At 39.7% G+C, this 27,198-nt stretch overlaps 1 protein-coding gene across 13 annotated transcripts in view; it reads right to left on the bottom strand.

Annotated features, from left to right (window-relative positions):
- VWA3B (von Willebrand factor A domain containing 3B) overlaps positions 1-27,198 on the bottom strand; it is a 247,173-nt gene that overhangs the window by 34,385 nt on the left and 185,590 nt on the right. For 4 of the 13 annotated variants that reach the window (XM_077915125.1, XM_077915124.1, XM_077915122.1 and 1 more), the window contains 6 exons: positions 25,667-25,791; positions 24,290-24,427; positions 22,178-22,278; positions 11,410-11,589; positions 10,975-11,026; positions 9,596-9,695 (listed from right to left, as the gene is read on the bottom strand). In XM_077915125.1, the coding sequence (XP_077771251.1) occupies positions 9,596-9,695; positions 10,975-11,026; positions 11,410-11,589; positions 22,178-22,278; positions 24,290-24,427; positions 25,667-25,791 (696 nt within the window). Of the gene's footprint in view, positions 1-9,592; positions 9,696-10,454; positions 10,524-10,970; positions 11,590-22,177; positions 22,279-24,289; positions 24,428-25,666; positions 25,792-27,198 lie in introns of those variants that run through there. The other 9 variants (XM_077915129.1, XM_077915126.1, XM_077915128.1 and 6 more) reach the window with 7 other exon arrangements.

The following is a 27,198-nucleotide window of genomic DNA, read 5'->3' on the forward strand; positions in this document are numbered from 1 at the left end:
CCCAACTTTGTTTTTCTTTTTCAAGAACATTTTGGAAATTCTAGTTCCTTTACATTTCTACACGTATTTTAGAATCAGATTCATAGTTTTTATCAAAAAATCTGCTGGAATGATGTGTGGAATTACATTGACTTTATAAACAGATGTAAAGAGAACTGATATCTTAATAATTTTGATTTTTCCAATTTATAAACATGATATATCCACTTATTTTGGTCTTCCTTAATTTCTCTAAGGAGTGTTTTGGAATTTACAATGTAGAGGCTGTCATTTCTTTGGTTAAATTTATTACCAAATACTTTGTGGTCTTTGACACTATTTTAAATGTTTAAAACTTTCCATTTTCAATTGTTGCCGGTATACAGAATTATAATTGAGTTTTATAATATTGATCTTGTATTCTGTGACTTTGCTAAACTCACATATAAGTTCTAATGGTAGTGCTGAATATTCTTTGGAATTATCTAGGTAAATAATTGTGACTTAGGCGAACATTTTTAAAAATTTATTTTCTGATCTTGGTGGCTTTTATTTCTTTTTCTTGCTTATTACACTGACTAGGAACTTCAGTACAATGTTTAATAGATGTGGTAGTGGGTATCCTTGCCTTATTCCCAATCATAGGGTAAAGCATTTATGGCAACTGTAGATTTCCTTTTTTTCTGGTAGATGCCTGTAGGGAGTTTGAGGGACTCAGGGACTGATCAAGGAAAAAGATATTATCAGAAGAGGCAGTTATACACAACAAGCTTTATTGGGTGACATTTGAAAAGTGTTGAATGAGAGAGTCCCTCACATGAGACTTCTCAAAGGCTTAGAAAAAGAGGCCACTTCTAGAAGGCAGGCAGGAAACTGCAGGGGGAGAGGAAGATTGGAGAGAGGGCTTACATGTTTAGGTGATGCCATTCAGCAATAAGGCAGGTAGTCAGTCTCTGGATGAGAAACCTCCAAAGGGCAGCAGCTGCTTGGAGTCTAATAGCTACAAGGCCCAATATTATCAGTAGGCACAGCTTTCAGTGAGGTTTCATGAGTTATGCAAAGCAGGCAGTCTAAATAGCTAAAAATACTTGTTTGAACTATTTTAAAACTAATTGGATGTGCAAAAAATTTCAATTTGGCGCCAGCAGGCTGTTGCACAAATGGGTCTCAGTTAGCAGTAAAGAAATAATCCACCAAAGAGCCATCTTTGGCTCATTTACATACAAAGCCCTGTATTAATTTGAGGAAGTTCTCTTTTCTTATGTTCTTGAAAGTCTACATCATGAAGGGACCCTGAATTATGTCAGATCATTTTTTTTTCTGAACCCTAGTGAGATAATCCTTTATGTGGCAATAAATTGAATTACATGAATGGAGTATTATTGATTGTTAAGACAATCTTTCATTTTTGGGATGAATCTGACTTGGTCATGAGGTAGCATCTTTTTATGTATGGTTGGATTTGATTAACTTACATAGTATTTTGCTTTTATTGTTACCCTTGTTTTGATATTAGAGTTTTGCTAGGCTCATAAAAGTTGGGAAGTACTACTTCTTCCTCTATTTTCTGAAAGATTTTGTGTAAGATTGGTATTATTTTTTCTTTCACTCTTTGTGATAGAATTCTCCAGTGAAACCATCTAGGCCTGGAACTTCTTTTGTGGAAAGGGTTTAGATGCCCCATTAAATTTCTTTGATAGATAAGGTGATTCGGATTTTCTGCTTCATTTTATGTCAGTTTTAATTAATTTTCTTTTTCAAGGTCCATATCTTCTTAGTTTTTGAATTTTCAGGATAAAATTTGTTGCTAATATTCTCATAAAATTTGTTGCTAATTTTAATATTAAAATGTCTGTAGGATCTCTAGTGATAACCACTTTCTGTTAATTTATGTTCTCTTTTTTTCTTACTAATTAAAGGTTTATTGATTTTTTCAAAGAACTAACTTTTGGATTTGTCATTTTACCTAGTAATTTATTCTCTGTGCTATGGATTATTCAGGAATGTGTTTAATTTCCAAATATTTTGACATTTTAATAAATATCTATTGCCATTGGTTTCTCACTTAATTTCATTGTACTCCAAGAACATACTCTGTATGATTTCAATTAAATTTAAATTTAATTAAGTTTAAATTTATTGAAACTTGTTTAATGGCCAAGGCATGTGGTATATTAATTAAAGTACCAAGCACACTGGAAAAGAAGTTATCCAGGATTTAAAGTATAAGTCAAGGTTAAAATAATGTATATTTTTACTTTTTTTTCTGACCTACTTAGGTGCTGAAAGAAAGAAGTTAAAATTCACAACTCTTTAAAATCTAGAAACCCTTAAAAAAGAAAAAAAAAAAAGAGAGAAAGAAACTCTTGCAACCATATAGACCCATTTACCACTCCACCAGTTAGTTGCCTTTTATGCCATAGTTGCCACATGTATACATCTATATATATCAAGAGAATTAAGAGGAAAAACAGTTTAAAAAATATTTCATAGATGCTGGTCATCTCATCCTTAAGATCTAATTTTCTATATTGTATATATTCCCTTCAGCCTGAAAATTTTTCTTTAGCATTTCTTGCAGTGCAAGTCTTCTGATAATAATTTTCCTTGGTTTACTTTTTATTTCCCTTGGTTTACTTTTTTATGTCTTTAGTTTGCCTTTATTTTTGAAGAATATTTTCATTTGATATAGAATTCTGGTTTGAGATGTTTTATTTTTCAACATTTTAATGATGTTGTTCCACTGCCTTCTAGATTCTACAGTTTCTGATGAGAAGTCAGTGATTTCTAATTATAGTTCCTTTTTACATGATGTGTCATTTTTTTTCCTGGAAGCTTTCAAGATTTTTTTTTAGTGTTTGGTTTTCAACACTCTAACTATGATTTTATTATTTATTTTGTCTGGAGTTCACTGAACTTGAATCTATAAATTTATGTCTTTCAAGAAATCTGGGATATTTTTTAGCCAATGTTTCTCCATTTTTTTCCATCCTCTCTCCCCTCTCATTTTAAAACTCCAGTTACAAAGTATATTAGATTTCTGGGCATTGCCCCCACCATTTCCTGAAATTCTGTTCATTAAAAAATTATTTTATCCTTTATTAGACTAATTATTTTATTTTATTTTATTTTATTTTATTTTATTTTATTTTATTTTATTTTATTATTTATTCATGAGAGACACAGAGAGAGAGAGAGAGGCAGAGACACAGGCAAAGGGAGAAGCAGGCTCCATGCAGGGAGCCCGATGTGGGACTCGATCCCAGGTCTCCAGGATCAACTGCTGAGCCATCCAGGCATCCCTGTTAGACTAATTTCTATTGATTTATCCCAGATCCATGGACCCTTCCTTCTTTTCACAAGCCTATTTCACGGTGTTTTAAAACTTAAGATATTTTAATTTTTAGTTCTAGAATTTCCTGTTTGTCTGTTTGTTTCCTTGCTGGTATTTTCTGTCTTCATTGTTATAAGCATCTTTTCCTTACTTGAATGGACATTGTTATAATGGCTACTTTAAAGTCCTTGTCTGATAATTCAACATCTGGGTCATATCAGGTTTGTTTATTGCTTTTTCTCTTGAAATTGAATCACATTCTCATGATTAAAAGTTGAATAACTTAAAGTTTTATTCCAGAAGTCGTCCATATTAGGTTGCAGAGATTCTGGATTCTATAACAACACTCACAAGCCTTGGTATTTAAGCAGACATTAATTTTGTTAAACAGAAACCTCTGCCTCTTGGGTGGCAGTTCAAAGTTCTGTGTAATTATTTTAGCCTTTGATGGTGATCTTATAACCTGCCTATGCATGTGTGGTTAGGGAGGCAGTCAGAGATTTGGGCAGAGTTAAATACACAAAATTTGTGGCTCCCTGTTTCTGGCTCTTTCCTTTTTTGGTTCTTTCTGCACTTTCCAGAACTTAGAGTTTCTCCAAATTCTGTTTTCTGTTCTTTGATCAAGAAAGAATACATGTTTTCATTTAGAGAGTAAGTCTCCACATGTGGCACTGACCATATCCTGCCTCAGCCTGCTCTCAAGCTAAAATATGTTAATAATAGGAAATTCACCATATCAGAATCTGCTTGCCTAAATCACTCTCCAGAGTCTCTGGATAGTTATTATTTGTATTCTGTCCAGAATTTATAATTATCTGTCAGAGGGTGGTACTGTGTTAAGAGTTTATTCAAACATACTTAAGTGTATTCGTTTCACCTTTAGTCTGGAAGGTAGATCACCGAATATATAATTGTTACAGGTTTTTTGTTTTTTTCTTTCTTTCTGCACAGTTGCCATTCCTACATCTTCTAGTGTTAGTTGAGAAGTCATTTATGTTGTGAAATTATTTCCCTGAATGCAACACGCTGTTCTTCTCTGGCTGCTTTCAAGATTTTCTTGTTATCATCATCTTTATCAGTTAGACTATGGCATGACTTGATTTTATTTGTATTTATAATGCTTAGGATTACTTAGACTTATCAGATATATTCACATTTTCCACAACATTTTGGAAGTTTTCATTGTCTCCATGTTTGTTTTTTTTAAATTTTCTCTGACTCCTCCTCTTCTAGGATTCCAATTTTATGTATTTTGAAATGCTTGAAATAATCCTACAGGTCTCTGAGGTTTTTGTTTACTTTTTTTCAATCTTTTTTCTTCTTTTCTTTGGATAGTTTTTATTAACCCATATTCAAGTTCAATGATTCTTCTGCTCTTCTCACTCTGCTGTTCACAGTCCATTTAGCATATGTTTTCTTGTACTTTTCAGGTTTTGAGTTTTCCTTTTGCACTTTTAAAACCTTCATTTTTTGGGGATCCCTGGGTGGCGCAGCGGTTTGGCGCCTGCCTTTGGCCCAGGGTGTGATCCTGGAGACCGGGGATCGAATCCCACGTCGGGCTCCCAGAGCATGGAGCCTGCTTCTCCCTCTGCCTGTGTCTCTGCCTCTCTCTCTCTCTCTATCATAAATAAATAAAAATTAAAAAAAATATTTAAAACCTTCATTTTTCTATTGAGATTCCCTATTAATTTCTTCATTAATACTATATTTTCCTTTAATTCTTTATATATACTTATAGTAGTTGCTTTGAAGTCTGCTAAACAGAACATATGGACTCAATCAAAATTTCTAATGATGGGGTCTTTGATCCATCAGAATGGAACACATTTTTCTATTTCTTGGTATGTCTACTAAGTTTTTGTTGTTGTTGTTCAAAACTGGATACTTTAGGGCATATGTTCTAGTGATGCTGGATTCTACTGCATTCTTCAAGTCTTTAAAATTTTTAAAATCTTTTTGGTCTGCTTGATTTTTTTTTTCTATTCTAATAAGTTATCTTGCTTGTACTCAAACTACAAACTTTTATTTCCTGTAATTGGAAGTTCAAAATCTCTATTCTGCTCTATGGCTTCTCACTGCTGCTTTTTTTTTTTTTTTTTTTTTACCTTGCCACCTTCAGTACTTCCTCTATGCCCAATAATTTGGTGGTCAGCCAAAGATTTGGGCAGATTTTGGAGCACACTCTTTCAGCAATTTACTTGCTTAAATTTTCAACTGCTCTGCCAGTCTCTGGCTCTTTCCCCTGACACTTTAATTCCCTAAGAGTAGATTACTGTTGCCCAACCTATGCATGGTTTGGAAATGCATTTCAGTTAAAAAGTAGCAAACACACAGACTTGTTCCATTAGTTTTCTCAAGAGTAGCTTCTTCTCTGCTTTCTCCTTAAGACACACACACGCACACACACACACACACACACAGAGTTTCCTGGGTTCTCCCTTTTACATGCATAATTTAGTGATCAGCCAAGAATTAAAAGAGAGTTTATGCTCAGATTTTATGGCTCTCTCTTACTGTAGTTTCTTGCTGATGGGGTTATCTCCTCAAATTTTCACTTCTTTAGCCTTGAACTCATCTCTGGCACCAAGAGCCAGTCAGGCTGCATTCTTCTATTGTCTTGGTCCTGAAAGTTGGGGAATGTCCTTAGGCTACAGTGTCAGAAACATAATTCTTAACTTTTCCAGTTGTAGTTTTTGAAGAATAAACTCTTTACATTCTGTCTGCTTTTGAGCATTTTATTTTGCCCTTAAATATTTGTTGATTTTTAAAAAATATCTTATCCAGATCTTAAAATTATTTGTGAAATGATTTGCATTACCAGTTCATGTTGCCATATTTCCAGAAGTTCTCTAAATGTAATTTTAATCTGCATTTTTCTTATCATTAGTGAAGTTAAACATCTTTTCATATTTTTAGGTCTATTCTTTTATCTTTGTAAATAGTTCATAACTTTTGCCTAATTTTCTGCCAAGTTTTTGGTCATTTCTTTTACCTGAATTTTTAAAAGTTCTTTATATATTAAGACATTAGCCCTTTGTGTGATGTATCGTGCAAATACCTTCTCCCAATTTATCATTTGTCTTATTTTGTTTATGGTCCTTTTTGGTAATGCATTTTTTAAAATAAGTTTTTATGTAGCAGAGTTGAGCAATCTTTTATTGCATCTGGATTTTGAATCATAGTTAAAAAATCTTTCTCTATACCCATGTTATAGAGGAATTCACTCACATTTTCTTTTACTTATAGGTTTTCATTTTTTTACATTTAGGACTTGGATCCATTTGGAGTTTATTCTTATATGTAGTATGAGACATGATCTATTTTATTGTTTTCCAAGGGCCATTAGGCATCTCAGGTTCAGTTACCAAAAAGTTTCAGTGATTTGAGATGCTATCTTTATAATACACTAAATTTCCATATATATACTTGTCTGTTTTTGGATTTTATTCGATTCCATCAGTCTGTCTTTTCTTGTGCTAGCACCACATAAACATAAAGATGTTATAGTGTTTTATGTATTAGCACAAGCCCCTCTCCTCATGGCTTTTCTTCTTCAGTTTTTTCTAGTTTCTCTCACATGTTTATTTTCCATACAAAGTTTACTATCAACTTTTTAAACTCTATAAATTTTTGCTGTTATTTTTATTGGGATTGTGTTACTTTAATAAGTGAACTCCAGGAGAGTCAACATCTTCATGACTTTAAGCCAACCTATCTAAAACGAAGAGATGTCTACATCTATTTTTGTGTCTTTCAGTAGTGTTTTAAAGTTTTTCTCATGTTGTTTTTCCACATTTCTTGTTAATTTTAGGTATAGTTGATCCTCATTATTTGTGGATTCCATATTTGTGAATTTATATACTCACTAGAATTTATTTGTAATTCCAAAATCAATAGTCAGTACACTTTGTGGATATGCATATGCTCCGAGCTGTGAAAAATGAGTCACTCACCTGCCTCGTTTCAGCTCTCCTGCTCTAAAAAAGTGTCCTTTTAATAGTGTATTTTAATGCCACATTTTCTACATTGTTATGCTTACTGTTGGTGATCTTGCTGTTTAAAATGATTCCCAAGATGAGCACTGGGTGTTATAAGGTTGGCAAATTGAATTAAAAAGAAAAAAAAAAAGGTGGATGGATTTAAAAAATAATAATAAAATGGTCCCCAAGTGTAGTGTTGAAGTACTATCTAGTATTCCAAAGCGCAAGAAAAAAAATGAGTGTTATACAATCTTCTTTAAGGCATGAGTTATAGCACTGTTGGCTGTGAGTTCTATGCTTATAAATATTTATTAAATAAGGTGTCTTTAAACAGTCACACAAAAGAAGGTTATATATTGATCAATTAGTGAAAATGATATGATCAAAGGTTTGCAGGAACTTAATCCCATATTTCACTGGGGGCAATGATTCAGTATTTGCTAAATTCAGTGTTACAGATGACTTTACAATACAGAAGTACCATGAATAATGAGAATCAACTATATCTTGTTTTCTTGTTTGCAATTATAAGTGAGGTTTCCTTTATCAATATATTTTCTAGTTGATCATTATTTGGATATACAAAAGCTACTGATTTCTGTAGTTAAAGTTCTTTTCTGCCACCTAGCTGAGCTCTTACATTGTTTGAATTACTGTTATCACGGATTCTCGCTGGCTTTTCAGGTATGCTCTTTTATCATGTGCAAATATAATTTTACTTTTACTTTTTCAATTCTATTCCCCTAATTAATTTCTCTTGTCTAAATGTTTTGGTTACCACATCTTCCCCACCTTTTAGGGCAGTTATCTATATGGAACTGCTCTGAGTTGGTAACAGACTAGGTCATTGATCCAGAGACTCCTGGAGTTGAAAAGGAACTCAGAGGTAATGTCTGCTATTTGATGGATTTTTTTTTTTTTATATCGCTCAAATGGTCATCCAGTTTCTTGAACATCTGTTCCATTTCTTCTGGTAAGAGTATATATCTCTTTCAGAGAGTTCCCCTGTACCCATTCCACATAGTACTTGTATGGTTGTCAATCGCTCCATCCTGGACCCACTCTTGGCTTATGACCCAGGCCAATTATATGTGGTGGCCAAAAAATCTAGACACATAACTATTATTTTTTGGCAGACTGAACCCCACGTATTACTTCTTCTGGCATACACTAAAAGCGTAGATTTATGCAGTGAAAATCAAGCACACAAATCACCTAAGGTAATGACTACAGATGTGTGTATGGGGATGGAAATGCATTAGTGCACCACTGCCATTACTCTATACAACCAACTATCCTTCAAAAGATATTTAAATAATAAAAAATAAAGTCTTATGTATACCAACATGGTAATTTTTTCTGGTCCTCTTCATAATCTGTGCCATTTCTGAGTTAGTTTCACTTCATTATGGTTCTTATTTCCTTGCTTCTTTGTATGCCTGGTAATTTTTTATTGAATGGCACACATTGTAAATTTTACTTTATTGGGTGTTTTTTTTTTTTTGTTAAATCCCTGTAAATATTCTTGAGCTTTGTTTTGAGACATAGGTTACTTGGAAACAGTTTGATTCCTTTAGGGCTTGCTCTTCAGCCTTATTGTACAGGACCAGAGAAGTGTTTAGCCTAAGGCCAACTTTGTTTCAGGACTGAGGCAAACCTCTTCTGAGTACTCTACTTGATGCCTCCTGATTAAAGATATCTATTATCTATCCTGACTGGAAGAAACAGGAGATATTCCCAGATCTGTGTGATCTATAGGGATTGTTTCCTCTAACTTTTTTTTAAAAGTTCTCCCTCCAGCCTTGAGTAGTTTCCTCACAGGCAGGTACTGACTAGTACAGAGATGAAAACTCAAGGGGGCTTATCGACATATATCCAGAATTGTTCTCTGTGTAGCTTTCTCCTCTCCAGCTCTCTATTCTGTAGACTCCAGTTGCTTTGGTCTTCTCAGAATCCTAGTTTCAGTTCCTCCATTCACAGAAGGTATCAGGCTCTGCCTAGGTTCCTGCTCCCTTTGCTGCAGCCTGGAAACTGACTCTAGGAAGTAAGCTGTGCAATCATGGGGCTTACCTCACTTGTTTCTCAGAGATCATTGTACTTTATTGCCTGTGTCCAATGTTTTGGAAACTGTGGCTACATATATTTTACCTAGTGTTTTAATTGTTTCAAGCAGGGGTTTGGGAATGAAATCAGGTTCCTGTTATTCCACACCAGCTAGAAGTAGAAATACATTGTTCTTATTGCAATTTTCCCCAGCCAGTGAACTGGACAGTATCAATAAAGTACAACACAGTATACATACCTTTAATATCACTGAGAGTATCATGCATTGTGTAATATAGTATCAACAAAATTTTCTTATGTATATTTGTCCTGTAGTTCTTTATTCTCTCTACATGCCTCTAAACCAGAAAACAGTGATTGGTCCAAAAATAAAATGGAGATATAGAGAGGTAGCATAGAGAAGGTAAGTACCTTCCAAATGTCTGATACAGTATTTCTTTGGAGCATGGCATATTGTCAGCACTCAACTGCTTGTTGAATAATTGAATGAATGCAGGCAGGCTTACATGAATGCATGCTTGCATGCATGCATATGACTTGATGAATGGTTTCTTCCCTACCTTACCAGTTCTCCACTGTACAGACCAAAACTAAGTAACTACTTCAGAGCCTTTCTGCCTATGAGAAATCTCTGGGTTCTGGGAGGGTAGCAAACCTCCCCACACACTGTCTCACATCTTATTCTGCTTTATTTCCTCACTCTTAAACTCCTTTCTTGCTACATTACTACCTTTATCCTGATGCTGAGCTGATGTCTCTTTTTCTTTCATATTTTTGGAGGTAGATTTCTCCTTTAATTTCTTTGCCATAATCCTGGTGACACCCAAGTTTTCAGGTATATAAACCCCACTTTTAATTAGGTTGCAAATTTGCTGATACTCTAAAATCTATCTTTTCTATTTGCTAAAAGCATCTAATATTTTTCTTATTAATAATCTGTACCCTATTATTATACAGCCCTGTGGCTATTATTGACTAGAAAAAGAGAATTTGGGAAAGCTATTTCATTTTTGAAATAAAGTGAAAAGAAGTGAACACTTTTATGTCATTGCTAAAATGTGTTCAAAGAAAACAGTAATAAGTAAACAATACAATAGTTTTGAAATGTTTCCAATGTAAGAGTTTTTATTCTGGTTCCACACTCAATTAGAGGTACCTACAACAGACTACAAACAAAAATAATTAGGAAGGACTTAATAAAAATTTCCAGAAATCAATAATTTTGTTTTGCAGATCTCACACAAGTTACTAGGTCTTCATTTCAGTCTTAAAATTAAATTATAAAATTCCCTAATTCAGATGAGATAATCAACTTAAAACAATTCTGCAGCTTCCAGGTTATAGCTGCAGTTTCTGGATAATAATTACATTAGCTTGCCCCCAAAATCTTAAAATCCTATGCAATAATCTGTCAGATTAAACTTTTGGGTATGTAGAGTTTACCAAAAGATTGAGTGTAGTGTTGTGAGGACAGGGAAAATAATAGGATAAAGAATGGTTAGAAAAAAGCCAGAACCTGTAAGTGTAAACAGACAGGAGATCCAGGTGGGGGATAACAGGTAAGTGTGCCTGTTTTACAAATAGGTTAGAAATGGGTAGAATGAAAGGCAGCCTTACCTCAGCAGAGGGGCTAGTTCCACAGTGTTGAGCGGCTGAGGTCTGGGCAGCCCTGGAGGAATGTTGGCTCTTAAACAAAGTTGCCACTAGACTGCTTTAAGGTTTCTCAGAAGTGGTCCTCAGCCCTTTGCTGCTGTGGGTGGCTCTAGGAGGGAAGGGCAGGGCTGCTTGAGGTGGAGGTATGGCAGCGATGGCGTGGCTGGCTGACTCCTAGACCCTGGGCCGAGGACCTTCTCTGGGGAGGTGGATGTCAGTCAGCACTATTTAAGGGTATTAGAGTTTTTGCCATACTGGGAACTAAACTGGCCTGGAAACTGGGGAGTAACCTCATGTATACTATTCTTGAGAGAGGTTTCAGGGTGTTCCAGTGATAGGTGATGTCGTGCCCCTCCCACCTTGGGGTTGGGGTGTTTCTTGGGGTAGGATTCTTGGGACCTGATGCCAGGAGAAGAGTCATCTGAGTCTGAGGACATCGTCTCCTGGAGAGGCAGCCTCTTGGCAGGTTTCTTTTTCTTCTTTCTAACATTCTCCTGTTTTAGCTCTCGTAAATCCCCAGTATCAATTTCTTTGAGTGGCCATATTAAGAAAGTAGAGTTCTTCGTGTTCACATCCTCCCTACAGAGAAAGAGAGAGACAGAACAGTGTAACCCTGGTCTTGTTGGTTGCTGTGTCTACAAAGATGTCCAAGCTAGCCCTGAGGTGTTTCTCAGCTCATTGTCCCTTGGCTTTCTTCCCATGGAATGAAGTCACAGAAGTCCTGTGGCCTCTGACAGTCTGGGCTGAGCTTTATTCCATGCAGGTCATTTCCACCAATCTTTGATATCTGAGCTTCTGTGGCACAGAGAACCTAATGTCATTTGAACTGTGTCCTGACCAAGTCAGTAAGTGAAGCAACAATTCCTGGCCAAGAAGTCCCGTAGCATGCCTCTGCAGAATTGACCTGTATTTACTACCCCTGGATGATAAGCTTGGGTACATCATAGTTCAGTTCATTCCTGACATAGTGACTGGAGCTTGCACAGTAGAGATGCTCTAGCTCTCTTAGTTTTCCCTAATTCCTGTATGGCATACTATCAGAAAAATGTCCCCTAAATTCAAAAGCAGTGTGATTTTTAATTTAATTGACATTTGATAGTACTATGAAGTTACAGAACTAGTCTTATCATTTAGAAAAATGTAGTGTACACGATCAACTAATTTTGACAGGGGAGCTAAGAATTCTCAATAGGGAAAGGACAGTCTTTTCAATAAATTGGGAAAACTAGAAATCCCCATGGTTCCTATCTTACAACACTAACAAAAATAAACGTGAAATGGACATAATCAAACTCCCAGAAGATAACACAGGGGAAAAACTCCTCTATACTGGTTTGGCAATGGTTTTTTAGATACAACACCAAAAGCACAAGCAACAAAAGCAAAAATGAACAAGACTACATCAAACTAAAAAGCTTCTGCACAGCAAAAGAATCAAACAACAAAACAAAGAAGCAACCTAAGGAATGACAGAAAATATTAGCAAACTATATACCAGGTAATGGATTAATGTCCAAAATATATAAGGAACTCATACCACTTAATATCAAGAATAAATAAATTCTGCAGAATAAACTCTTATTTAGTCCTGGAAAAAACTAATAATCCAATTAAGTAATGGGCAGACAGCCTGAACAGACATTTTTTTCTAAAAAAGACATGAAAATATGTTCAATATCACTAATCACAAGGGAAATGCAAATCAAAACCACAAGGAGATATCACCTCACACCTGTTAGGATAGCTATTGTCAAAAAGACAAGAGCTGTTGGTGTGGAAAAAAGTGAGCCCTCCTACTCTGTAAATGGGAGTGTAAACTGGTAGTCACTATGGAAACAGTATGGAAGCTCCTCAAAAAATTAAAAATTAAAAATGGAACGACAATATGATCCATGAATCCCACTTCTGTTATCAAGAAAACAAAACAAAATAAAAAAATAACAGAGGTTGGCAAGGACATAGAGAAACTGGAACCTAGTACACTGTTGGTGGAAATATAAAATGGTAAAGCTCCTGTGTGGCAATTTCTTAAAATATTAAAAATAGAAATACCATATGATCCCTCAACTCCACTTCTGTGAATATATCCACAAGAAGGAAAGTAGGGACGCAAACAGATATGTACATTCACGTTCACTGCAGCATTTCTCACAACAGCCAAAAGGTGGAAGCAACCCAACTGTCCACCAACAGATGAATGGATAAACAAACTGTGATATATACACACAAAAAGATATTATTCAGCCTTAAAAAGGGAGGAAATTCTGACACAGGCTATATAACATGGATGAACCTTGAAGACATTATGCTAAGTAAAATCAGTCAGTCACAAAGGACAGATACTGAGTGATTCCACTTACATAATACACAAAGACTAGTCACAATCAGAGAGACAGAAAGTAAAATGGTGGTTGCCAAGGGTTAGGTGTGGAGAGGGAATGGGGAGGGCTTAGTGTTCAATGGGTACAGAGTTTCAGTTTGGGATGATGATGAAATTTTGGGAGTGGCTGATGTGATGGTTGCAGAACAATGTGAATGTACTTAATGCCACTGAACTGTATGCTTAAAAATGGTTAAAATGATAAATTTTATAATATGTGTATTTTACAACAATAAAAAAAAATAGTCCAAGCAACAGCAGTAACATTGGAGAAAGTGTCCCAGGAGGCCAGAAACAAAATTATCTTGAAATAGGAGGCCAGCACCTATGTGGATGTGTAAGTTCTGTGAGACTATGTTCTCAGAGACTCATCTTGAAATCACAAGACAAGGTTGTAACGCCACCCCTGCTCTGTAACATAAAAAATCTTGTGGCTCAGTTGGTTAAGTGTTCTACTCTTGACTTCGGTTCAGGTGATGATCTCAGGGTCATGAAATCAAGCCTTGAGTTGGGCCCTGCACTCAGTGGGGCGTCTGTTTGAGATTGTCTCTTCCCCCTCTCCTGCTGCCCCTCCCTTTGCTTGTACCCTTTCTCTCTCAAATAAATAAATCTTTAAAAAATAAAATAAAAACCTACCTACCACATTACCATCAACCATCCCTCACATTGTTGTCTCTCTCCTGAGCAGACTAAGTTAATATGTTCTATTTCCTTTTTCAGAGATGTCTTCTATTTCCCATGTATCAGGTCTGGTCATAGTCCAGTCTACCACCTATAACTCTCAGAAAGAAGAGCAACAGGAAGGAGGAATGGGAAGTACAGAGAAAGGCACCCAAAGATTAAGATAGAAGAGAGGCTGACCTGCCTACCTGAAGAATACCAGGAAGATGACTATGGAAAGAACCCAGGAAATCACACACTACCAGGATAATTACAATCTAAGTAGGCAATAATGAAATAAGAAGTGTTGACGTCATGCCAAAATGCAAGTAATATATTATTAAGTGTGGAAAAAAGTCACAAACAATGTATGTTACATTTTCCTGTGGTTATTAAAATTGTGAACACATAAAGATGACTAGAAAGAAATCTTTCCATCAAACTGTTAATAGTTGCCTTAGGGAAAAGAATTCTAGTAGTATTGTCAACTCCACAATTATTTTTTATTTTTAATAATATTTTATTTATTTAAGATTGAGAGAGAGAGAGCGAGACAGCGTGAGAATGCACCTGTGTGTGTGGGGTAGGGGCAGAGGGAGAGGGAGAAGCAGACTTCCTGCTGATCAGGGAGCCCAATGCAGCGGGCTTGACCCCAGGACACTGGGATCATGATCGGAGCTGAAGGTAGATGCTCAACTGACTGAGCCACCCAGATACTCCACTTACTGCACATTAAAAAAAAAAATTTAACTGTTATACATAAGGGGAAAAATTTTGATTTTGAGGAAAAACAACATAGCAGAGAAAATACACTCTAGAAGGACTATGTCAAAATATAAATGGTGATTACTTTTGAAATATGGAACTATAGCTGGTTTTCATATTCTTTTTGCTTTTAATTTCTAAATTATATTAACTATGCATACTTTTGGAATAAGAATAAAAATTGGCAAATTGTCATGATCAGAATAAAAAGCAGACCAGGATTTTAACCAAGAAAAAGCCTTTACATTAAGTAAGCAGATGCTGCTCAGCTACCCCATTTACTCTCCAGAATCTACTGTCGACCAAGTTCAAGATATTCCACAAGGAAATGTCCCCTTGTAGAAGGGGGGGGGCAGGGTAGATGTGAATCTGATGTGAATTCTTATCCACCTGCCCCCCAAAACCATGTACCCTCACACTACTCCATCCAAACTCCTCTGAGGAAAGGGGAAGGTGGCCATGCTCCTGACTCTGGCCAGTGGATATTATCCATCAGCATACTTGGAAAGCATAAATGGCTTTCTTTTGTTTTATGCCAAAACCAAGAAAAATTCAGTGTCCTATTAATTATTTTAGGCTATAGGTTTGTTTAAGTATGATAAACAGGTCAAAATTACATGTGCATTGTGTCAGAGGGTGGGGGTAAGATGAGAGAAGCCAGGCACTGTGTCTTCACTGGTTCTTCAGAAGCAGCTGACCCCACTTTGGGTAAGAAAGCACTGAGCACCTACTCCACACTCTCCTTGGGTCAAAATCCACCTCATTTGCTTGATTAGTGTCAGCTCATCTTGTCCTATTCTCACTGGTTCTCTGAGGCCTCATTTCTTTTCTGCCCTATGTGTTTATCAGAAAGCTGGTCTCCAAAGAGGAGGACCTACAAGGTAGATGCCAAGTAGATGTCTGATAAAGACCACAAGGCCCCTGAATTTTAACAATGGAAGGAGGAGAAAATGGAGAGAATATTATGAAAGTCCAAATTGTTACCACTGGCCCTCAGGGTGAACAAATCTCTATGACTCTCAACATTCTCTTGTTCCCGTATTAGAGCACCACAGCACACTTGCCACAAACAGGCAATGACATTTGTCTCTCCAGATAATATGGCACATTCACAAACAGGGTTTGCTGCTGAACTGCTGATTTTTCAGGGCTTTGTTCCAGCATAGGAAATGGGGCTCCTAATCTGACCAGAAGGAACGAGGGGGCTAATAACATACTGAGGCTTAATGATTTCAGATGCACAGCTCCTTCTAAGGGAAACACAGTCAGCAGTGACAGGGCAAGATTATGGGAAGTGATTCATCTCATGTAATGTCAGAGCCAGCACTGAATCTTGAGGTTTCAATCAACCACTTAATATCACTGCTGTCAGGAAGATGGTGTGACGGTCCCACACTACACAGAGAAAGGGAGGAATGTTAACCAACATGGAATTATAATTTCTTTGGGGACATATTCCTAAATCCAAATGGCTTGATGGAAAATGATTCAAAAGGCTAATATTCAGGAATTGGGAGCTGACCACAGACTCGGATAAAACACCTCTGAACCCTAGGAGAGTGGTCTCCCCTCCCACAGACTCATACACAGCCATGTCCCCAAGGTCACACAATTATAATCACACAGCAAGAAGAGAACATTCCTTGCCTTCAGGATCTCAGTACCCAGCAATTTCTTTCAGATACCCATTGATTTTTTTTTTTTTTTTTTTTGGAGCAGAGAAAATGATTAGTTCTCTCTGGCTTTCCTGATCACATTTAGAATGTTGCTAATTTTTTCAAGAAATCCAACTCCCTCAAAGTGAATCTTTTTAAGGAGGAGACTCAGAAGTTTGCCCCAAGGCTTCCTCTGTCAATAATGTAGGAGGGATCCTAGCTATCGCTGGAAGGGATATCCAGCCAGTTACCTGGCACCAAGTACAGGGATTTAGCTCAGGCCTGCCAGAGGCACCTTGACTGGATGAGCTCATAGTCCCCAGCCTGTCCTCCACCAACCTCTCTGTGAATGGTTGAATAATGCCTGGTAAGGGCACTCCCCTTTACTGGAGAAAACCAGAAGCCAGAGCATCCAACCCACCAGGCATGCTTCCCCAGCAACAGCGCCAGTGGAGGCCACAGCCTTCTGATAGGAATAGGATCCCCGGGGAGGAATCAGGGAACAATTCTGCTGGGAGTTCTTTGTGTGGCAAGAGGGAGGATGCCAAGTGGGGGGAAATTCCTCCTGGTCTGCTTGCATCTTGGAATTAGGAGAAATTATATGTGTATCCTCTAAACAGAAAGTTATAGCTAGGTTAGGGAATGTTTTCACTCAGAACAGACATCTCTATGCCATGAAGTATAGAAAAAAGCTCAGGGACATCACTAAAAGCAGGTAAGGCAAGAAAAATCACATCCCTCTATCAGGCACACTCTCAGAAGGCAGGTACACCTCCCTCAGCTGTGCTGCCAGAAAATGCACTCATCGTGTGGCAGAGGAAAGAGAAGATCAAGCCAGTAATACCCTCAGTTGATTTCACATTGTAAATATGGTGATACTACAATTCTCTTCTTTAAGAACTAGTTATTTGGAATTTAGTATGGGTACCATATTGGATGATGGAGGACAAAAGTCCTCAAGAATCATTTAAGTGTCAAATTTTAAGCTGAAAATAAAAGTAGGCATTGATTTTGACCATATTCACTCAGTTTTGATCTTGTTACCCACCAGATACTTCCCTTCCTGTCCCTCACTGTGTGTGGCCCTCAGTTAGGAACCAAAAAAGGGGCCTGCAGGAAATACTCTGTCACCCACAGCTGAAGGCCTCAAGAAAGAAGAAAAAGCAGGGATGCAGAAGATGGGAGAGCTGAATGTCTGGCATCCTGGTGCATGCCTGGGGCCATGTGCCCCTGTCTGACCAACCCCAAAAGGATGGTTATAGGGGATTCAATATTTTAAAGTTAAATGTGGTCAAAAGCTGTTCTGTTGGAGTTGCAAGCTACTGCACAGTTCTTTTAGCAGCCCCTGAAGAAGGTACCAGTATTTTTTTTTTTTAGTAGTCTCATTTGCTATAATGATATAAAGGCTTACTAAAGAAAAACCAAAGGGGGATGGTACCTTTATAAAGCACATACATAGGAAGGGCTCCTGATGAGAAAGGACCTACCGGAAGGAAATGCCAGTGGAGATACAAAATAAGACCTACATTGTCAGTCTGTGTGCTCACACTTGCCAGCCCTGATTATGGAAACAGAGACAGATTAAACTCTGAATTTAGCAGGTTGGACATGACTTCTACTTAAGAGAATTAAATGCAGTCTCTTGCTAGCACAGAGGCAGCTAGAGCAAAACAACAGTGGAAGTTACCATGGGGAGACTAGAGAGTCAGTCTACTTCCGCTGGGGAAAGCCCTAGAAACTAGGGTAGATAATTAGCATCTAAGAGCTTTAAATAAGGCCTGGGGAAGGCCTAATACAGAAAAACAATTAAAGGCTTTTCAAAGCAGAGAAAGAATTGAATTTTAATTTGAAAATAGGATGGATAATGTTGAATTTAGTGAAAATAGTCAATACCTAGACATATCTATTTATATTCCTTTCAAATGTATTATAATTTGGACATCATTTTGTTTGAGTAGGATTTTGAGATTCACAAAAAACGTGCTATAATTTTAAACAAACATTATACTCATCTAGAAGAGAATGAAGAATTGTGGATTTTCAATAAAAATACTGAAAGATCTTCTATGAAACCATGCACCTCTCAAGGAACAATGCTGGGCATCTACTAGTATTTGTTCACTGGTTCATTCTTCACATAGTCTTTGGGCACATCCTACGAGCTGGACCTTGGCAACTATGATTTAGATGGGGACAGAATCTGGCACCTGCTTTCAAGGACACGTGCCTAACAGGAGTGAGAAACTGAGAAAGTACATGGCCCAACAAAAGGGAAAATTTCTGTAATGAAAACCTCTCTAGGATGCAGTGGGATCACTTTATTGCATAGGATGGCTGAGTCTTGGAACATGACATAGAGATGGTGATGCTTGAGTTCAATGTTAGAGTTCCCTGATGGCCAAGGGCAAAGAATAACATTCCAGGGAGGGAATGCTTAGCTTATACATAGCACAGAGCCCTGAAAAAGCATGGCATGGGGAAAAAGCTACAAGTAGTTTAGTATAGTTATACTCCTAGCCAACAGCCAAGGTTCCTTGGGGAGGGAAGAGAAGGCAAGAGAGGGGAGACATCAGCCTATGAGACTGCCCATACATAGTGTGGCTGTGAAAGGAGGGAGGATGCTAGATCACAGTGCAGAGGGCTTGTAGGAGGTTGCTTAGGGGATGACTAGAGAGAAGTGAGGCTAGGGCGGCAGGCCTGGGTCAGACCCACAAGAGGCTAAGCTAGAACAAGAAAGGGCATGGGAGGGAGACTCTGAAGGATTTTTTCAGTAGAGGTGGAGCAGGAACAGATTTGCATGCGAGGAAGATTCCTCTGTTCAGCCCTTCTGGAAGACGGCTGGGACTGTCCTGTGGCAGGAGGAGGCCAAAGGCAAGGGCCTCAGGAAATGAGAGGCCTGACCCAAGGCAGTACAGGTCCAGCAGAGCTGAGAAATATTTGCAAGTTAGGATCAATATAACTTGGAGACCAGCGAGGTGTGGTCGGTGAAGGGCAAGACGAAGCCAAAAATGACTACCAGATTTCTGCTTGGAAAACTGTGACTGGCAGGTGGAAAAGAGAAATGAGTCAAGGAAGGCAGAGATGGGAGTGGGTCTGTGGGGAGCTATAATTTAAGACTAGATATGTTGAATTTGAGATTCTACACTCAGGTGGACGGCTAGAAATAACAGGATTCCTGCCATAGGCTGAGCTTTACCCCAGGCATGCAATGACCATCTCTAATCCTCAACCCCATCCGAATCTCACTGTGAGCAAACAAGCTCCAAGATGATAAGCAACCCGCCAAGGGCACAAACTAAATGAGGCTGGGGCTGGGATAGGAATTCAGGTCTTAGCTTCTAAGGCCCTTTCCACTGTAGTTAGCAGCCAGGTCTGCACATTACAGCCAGTGGAGAGCTTTTAGAAAAGTTCGTTCCAGGCCTCACTCTCAGAGGCTACGATTCTGATGCCAGAGCACAGGGGTGGTCTGGGGTGGAGAGGGAGATATGAGGTCCTTAGTGTAAATGGAATCATGGGAGCAAGGGATATGGTTGAAATAGAGCAGGGAGGAAATGTAGAGGGGGGAGGAGCCATGACAGGTCTCAAGGGAAGGAAGGGAAGTTGACAGAGTCAAATAGATCATAGACTGAAACAGCATGCATAGTCAATGTGAGCGTGGGAGAGGTTCTGAGTGTTTCCTGTGGACACAGCTTCACGAAGGGATAAAGGAGGAAGCCAACACCCAAGGCTCCTTCCCTTGGGGAGGGAAGAGAAGGCAAAAGAGGGGAGACATCAGCCCATGAGACTGTGCATACATAGCAGCGTAGCTGTGAAGGGAGGGAGGAGCCAGATCACAGTGCAGAACCAAGGGAGTTCTACGGATTTAGGACTGGGGGTTGCGTGCATGCACTTGTGCATGTATGTAAACAGGGGAGGCAGACTCGGGTTTTTGCTGAGGGGAAGGAATCAGGAGAGGAGCTGAGGAGATAGGAAAGAATCCAGGGTAACTGATGGAGCAAGAGCCGGACCATGGGGACAGGCTCTGGAGCCTGGTGGGCAGGTCAGCCTTGGATAAAAGAGGGCACTTTGACATCAGGGGGAAAGGCAGAGGATTCTACAAGCTCAGACGCAGGGGGTTAGGGGGTAGGGAAGAAGTGGAAGAGAGAATGTCTGATGGTTTCTGTTTATGAAGTGCTTGCACTTCAGGCGAATGAAGGTTGGCACCCAAGACAATCCAGAAACTCCAAGTGAAGCTGGAGGGTGTTTCCAGGATCCCTTTCCCTAACCCTTGCCCCAAATCCACCTTCACCTCCAAGTCATGGCTATGACTCCAGCTGTGATGCTGCCCCTCATTGATTGGCCCAATAGACTTGGGTTTTTGCCTGCTTTCTGGACCTCAGCTTCTTTTATTGACTTTGTTTTAATCTAGTTTTTTTTTAAAGATTTTATTTATTTATTCATGAGACACCCAGAGAGAGATTGGCAGAGACACAGGCAGAGGGAGAAGCAGGCTCCATGCAGGGAGCCTGATGTGGGACTTGATCCCAGGTCTCTAGGATCACACCCTGGGCTGGAGGCGGCGCTAAACCACTAAACCCGGGCTGCCCTAATCTACTTTTCCAGCTTTTAGTAATCCTACTTCCTCAGATGAAAATGTATTCACCCCACTGTAGCCCCTGAAAACCGCCACCCACTCATGCTCACCTGGGCACAGGCAAGCCCGGCCAGCATCTCATTCTCACTCCCTGGCAAGAGGAGAAGCAGACAGTTGATTGGTCCCAACTGCAATTTAATCTAACTTTTGCTTTACGGTGAGACTTCATTAGAAGGCCTTGAACCCGGGGCGCACTTGGGTGGCTCAGTGGTTGAACATCTACCTTTGACTCAGGGTGTGATCCTGGGTCCTGGGATCGAGTCCTGCATGGGCTCACCATGGGGAGCTTGGTTCTCCCTCTGTCTATGTTTCTGCCTCTCTGTGTGTCTCGAATGAATGAATGAATGAATGGAATTAAAAAAAAAAAAAAAAGAAAAGAAAAGAAAAGGAGGCCTTCAACCTGGGGACCTGGGTGGCTCAGTCAGTTAAGCATCTGCCTTCGGCCCAGATCCCATTGAGCCCCACGATCGGCTCCCTGCTCAAAAGAGAGCCTGCTTCTCCCTCTTCCTCTGCCTATCACTCCCCCTGCTTGTCCACCCTGTCAAATAAATAAAACCTTAAAAAAAGGCCTTGAATCCTTACAAATAAAAGGGGAGTAATCCCTTTAAATTCATGACAGGATTGAATGCTTTCCGAAGAGTCAGTAAAATAACGTTGCATTTGAGATTAGAACCAGATGGAAAAATAACCAGCAGGTAAGAGGTGTGATGTTGAAAGAATAATAATGATAGTACTACGTTTTAAGGGGCGCCTGGGTACCTCAGTCCTGTATGTCTCTGCCTTCAGCAGCTCAGGATCCCAGGGTCCTGGGATTGAGCCCACATCAGGCTCCCTGCTTAAGAGGGGAGAGCCTGCTTCTCCCTCTCCCTCTGCTGCTCCCCCCTTTGGGCTGTGCATTCTCTCTCTCTCTCTCTGTCAAATAAATAAATAAAACCTTAAAAAAATAGAGAACTACATTTTAAGCAGGAGGTCCTCTACCTCTGCTTTTCTCCCCAAGTATTTAGGGATCATGAATCCCAACTCTGAAACAGATTAAAGGTGCAAAGATATAAATAAAGTTCAGGGTCTACTCACACTTTTGGATCCTCCTGAATCAGGGGTGATTTTATGTGAGAGCAAGAGAGAGCATACTTGTTCTGGCTGATCTTAATAAGTGCACTCCGAGGGCAAAATTCCTGTAATGATACCAAAAGGGTTCACGTGACTTAAATCAGAATGTCCACAAGTTACGTGGAAGTTTAATTTAGCTTGATCTGTTATAATAGCTGCTAGCCATTATCCTATTCAGGGTGACACTTACGAGAGCAGTCAAATGGCAGAGCCTGGTTTGGTAATTACATGCAGAATAAAAGTCATCAGTGACTCCTCCCGGTCATTTCTCCACATCCTGGATCAGGTGCCAAGGCCATTCAGTAAAGTTGCACTCGCTTGCCCAAGCACGTGCACGCACACACCCACACATCCCTCCACAGAAGCACCTTCCTATCTACCTTCAGGTCAGCCTTGCCCACCTCATTCCTAGACTCAGAAACTAGAACCACCACCCCTTGCCGAATGTGCCACTTCAGCCCCATACATCTCTACAGAACTATCTCCAGTGTCTCATCCTTCACCATGACACTGTTGTTCTAGTCTCCAAGGCCTCGCTGCCTTATGGGTAAATTCCAAGGTCCCCCCTGGGCTTTGAGGCTCATTCTCAGGGACCCTAGGACAACTGCTTTATCTCTTCACACCCTGGGGCATGCCGAGGGACATCTCTCTAAATGTCCCTTGATTTGCTTTCTCCTCCCTTGCCTAGGACATATCCCCAGAGTGGTGCCTCATGTCAGAAAAGCTTCTGATTCACTGCCTCTCTCTCTTCCTTGCCTGCTGCTACTCAAGCTTCTAGACTGCTGCCTTCTAGACTGCTTTCTTTACTGTCATTCAGAAAGCTCCAGGAAAGTCTATTTTATCTTTAAAAAAATTGTTTTTCTGGGTTGATGAGAAGGTGTCCCTTTCTCCTTCTTGTTCTGTCAGATTGGAAACTGCTTTTGGGACCACTGGCTGTAATGGTCTTCACTCTTTTTGCCCTTAATTCTAAAATTCATTTACCACGACCTCTCTTCTGATGGATATATTTCATGCTATAGCCAAGAACTCACTGGATATTTTAATTATGTATAGTAGGCAGTTGGGCACAGAGATTCAGAGTACAGGCCATGGAGCCAGACTGCCTGGGTTCATATGTCCATTGTCCTGCTTACCCTATGTGTGACTTAACCTTTGCTTCCATTTCTTTATCTTAAAATGGGAATAAAGTACCTGCTCACAGTGTTTTGAGCATTCAATTGTTCATTACCTATAAAGTACCCGATTGGTACCTGTGGCACATAGTAAGTGCTTAATAAAGTTAGCCACTGGTATTTTGCTTCTTACTTTTGTCCTGCTAGTCTATTTTCCAGACATATCAAATGGTCCACCAAGACTTATTTCTATTAAAAATGTCATTCATTTAAGTAATTTAAAAAGCAATTTTGAGAATCTTCTCTTCATCCGGGGCTGTGCTGTGGCTACAAAGATGAAGAGGTCACAGTCCCTGCCTTTAAGGAACTGGGAGGTTAGCGAGGAAACTGGTGTGGGGAGGGGAAAGCACAGTGTGCAGGGGAACCCCAGGGCCTCAGGAGGAAGTTATAGTTGAGCAGTATCTTTCCAGTGACAGAAGGTTCTGTGGAAAGGAGATGGGAGGGTGGTCCAGGAAGAGGGAAAGACTAGGGCCTTGGAGAAGCCCATTGCATTCAGGAGGCAGTGAGCCTTCCATGGGGCTGGGGCCCTGCTGGGGTCAGGCTGGGCTTTTCCTCAAGCTTGATGAGAAGGATGAGTGTGTGGGGAGTGGTGGGGTACATCAGGCAGACACATGACATCGTCAGTTCTATAAACTGATATGAAGGCTTTCTAAAGCATTTAGGGAAATTCACAAGGAACACAGGGAGGGGAACAGAAGGCCAGAGCGGGTTGAGTAGCAGCAGACAAGGAAGAGAGAGAGAAAGGTACTAGAAGAACCTGGGGAGGACAGTAGAGAACGAGAGTGAGCCTCCCTAGTTGTAGTGTAGCAAGGTATTGCCCAGAAGGAGGGTGGCTAGGAGGGTGGTTAAAGAAGCCACTTTCTGCCTAGTGAGAAAGCCCTTTCCTCCATGAAAGTCTACTTACTCTCCGGTTGTTACACTTCAAAACTGTGTAGAATTTATCTTCAGCCATATCCTGATTTGGAAGTGCTATGACAATGGCAGGGACATAGAAATCAAATCCGTTGGGTATCACAATTTTGGCAAAGACATAATCTCCAACCTGTAGATAAGAACGTATGTCCTAGCAAATATTTTGCTTATAGATCTTATAGGCAATGTTAATATATGCTTGATTTAAAATGCCCCAAGATAATTAGCAAGTACCAATGTTACCATTCAAATATATATTTTATCTCAGCTAAGAAAGAGTCAACCATTTCAAATTTCTCCAGGCTCACCCGGCCACAGCTGGAATTTTGTGAGCACCAGTTTTAGCAGGACTTCTTCACCTGACAAGGATCCCAGAGTGGGGTGGGGACAGCTAGCAAAATGGCAAGGGGTCTGGAAACCATATCCCACAAAGACTGGTTGAAGGAATCTATTTCATATAAAGACCAGGGAGAGATATGAACAGCATCCTCATGTATCTGAAGGGCTGTCACCCAGACAATGGAATGGAGCAGGTTTGCTCCATGTTGTTACAAAGCACACACCTGGAATCCACAGGCAAAAGTTACAAAGAGACAGCCTCTAGCAGAAAGAAAATATTATGAAGGGGCATACAGAGGCTGGTGGACACTTGTGAAATGGATAGGACCAACTGTCAGGGGGCAAGTACACTGATGGATGCTCTGGGTCTGGCCACAGGAAGTGGCAACAGACAACCAATGTGGAATCCTGAGTGCTCATTGGGTACTTTTCCTCCTGGCTCTTGCTGTCAAGAAACAGCAGTGGTGGAGCTCTGGGGGGCCTTCTGTCTCCTCTCTAGCCTGGGTGCTGGGATGAAGATGCAGCGCTGCTTTTATGACTTTATATGCAGATGAGAACACATTAGCCTGGCTCACCTGTGGAAAGCATGTTCAGGTGTAACCATGTTATGGTATCAAGGTATGGCAATGTCTATGATGTCAAGGGAAGCTCTACTTCTGCCCTCATTATTTAAATTGCTTTTAATATATTCTTTTACAGTTAAAGTTTCAAGGGTGCTAGCAGTTACAGCAGCTCTCTTCCCCAATCATCTACTGTCTGTAAAATGACAAGGACCACAGGTCCTAATGCAAGCAAGTCTATGCAGTCATGAGGTTACTTAACAGGGTATTAAGAGATCAAGGTGAAGCAAAATAGTTGCCAGGCAAGGGGCCATAACAGGGGTCACTGCTTTTTCCTGCCCAAACATAAGCTCCCTGAAGGAGCCTAACCAGATGTTCAGCAAAGGCCTGACAGTGGCCTCGCCATTCTGTTATCCATAACTGTGGGGATGGTGGGAAGGGCACCCAGAAAAGATCACTGTAGCAGGTACCTGGAGCAGTGGGCAGGGCATGGCACCCCCCACAGGCGTGATGAACGAGGTCGGCACAACCTTGGTGTCTCCATACCTGAAACCCACCAGTGCATGGGTGGGGCTCACACACTTCTTCACAACCCCTGAAAGGAATCAAATTTAAAATAAAAAATAAAGACAAATAATGCCCATTCCCTTAGGCTTGCACCATCCTGTTGGTTGCCTGTTTAAATCAGTATGCCCCTTTGATCTCTCCATGAGATCTGTACGATGCATACTGGGTTGACCAACTCAGTGGTGAAGTGCACAGCTCTGGTCTGGAGCACCTGCTGAGCTGAGAAGCCTAAAGAAGATGCAGTAGCTTGTTTGTCCAGCATCACCAGCAGCAATCCTAAAAACATCATTCCTAGAAACAAATATCCTCTCCCTGGGTGCTTCTCACCATCTGATTTCCTTATTTACTTATTTTACCCATATTTCCTTCTATACTCCTTACATATAGAAAATAAGTGTTGTTAAAATTGTGAAAGTAAAAGGAAATAGGAACTCCATCATCAACTTTTCATCTAATATTAGATAAATGAAATGCTAAGTAGGCTGAACGCATCCCACGGCTTCCCTAAAAGGCACTATCAAAAAATGAACAATGGAAAAAGACGCAAGAAGTTTCCTTGTCTCTTAGTTGTATTCAAAGGGATGATTAGGAAAAAAAAATACCTCTTTTAAGGTTCACATGTTTTGTCACTTACCCTAGTTGAGATTTATTTTCCTATAATAAAGGGATTATAAATATTAAGGGAAGTTTTGATAGGGATACTTCTCCAAGCAGCAGTAAAGCTGCAGTCAGACTCCTGCTCCAAGAGAGAAATGTGCATGTCTCCACCAGGGCCTGGCAATGCTGCCTCAGCTCGCACGCTTGCCTTGGCAAAGTCCCATGGTCTTTTATGTGGCAAAGAAATGGCTGGTGTTTTTCATCTTGAGTTCATGTCTCTTGTTTTAAATGACCAAAGAAATGACAGCCTTTTACTTTTTTTTTAACATGCACAAATACACACACGTGAAAACCAGTTCCATTGGTGTGTGTTTTCTCATTGGATCAAAATGTTCAATTTGAATTTTGAAATATTCTTTATACATTATTCACATGTTTGATGCCATAAACTGAATTTATCCTTTTAGTTAGAAAAACAAATACTACTTTTTAGAAAGAATTCCTACTAGGAAAGCAATGAAGACCCACTCCTAATTGAGGAGAATGCTCACAAACCTCACCCTGGCAAGCCCCACACCCCCTCCTGGGGTTCACAGCAAAGGGTCTGGGCTGGCACAATGGCCACACTGACCAGTGTGATCTTCCTCAAATTCCTAGCCTTTTAGATTCAGGAGAGTCTAGTCATAAACCTGCTATGTGCGGTTTCAGTTGTTTGCCTAAATGGAGTCGCTGTGATAGAGACTGGAGGCCACAAAGTCTAACCATTTATTATGTGACTTTCACAGAAAAAGTCTGCCAATCCCTGCTCTACCTGATTAGATCTAGACTTTTTGGTATG

The sequence above is a fragment of the Canis aureus genome, chromosome 11, assembly GCF_053574225.1.
Source record: "Canis aureus isolate CA01 chromosome 11, VMU_Caureus_v.1.0, whole genome shotgun sequence".
In the NCBI taxonomy this organism is placed as follows: domain Eukaryota; kingdom Metazoa; phylum Chordata; class Mammalia; order Carnivora; family Canidae; genus Canis; species Canis aureus.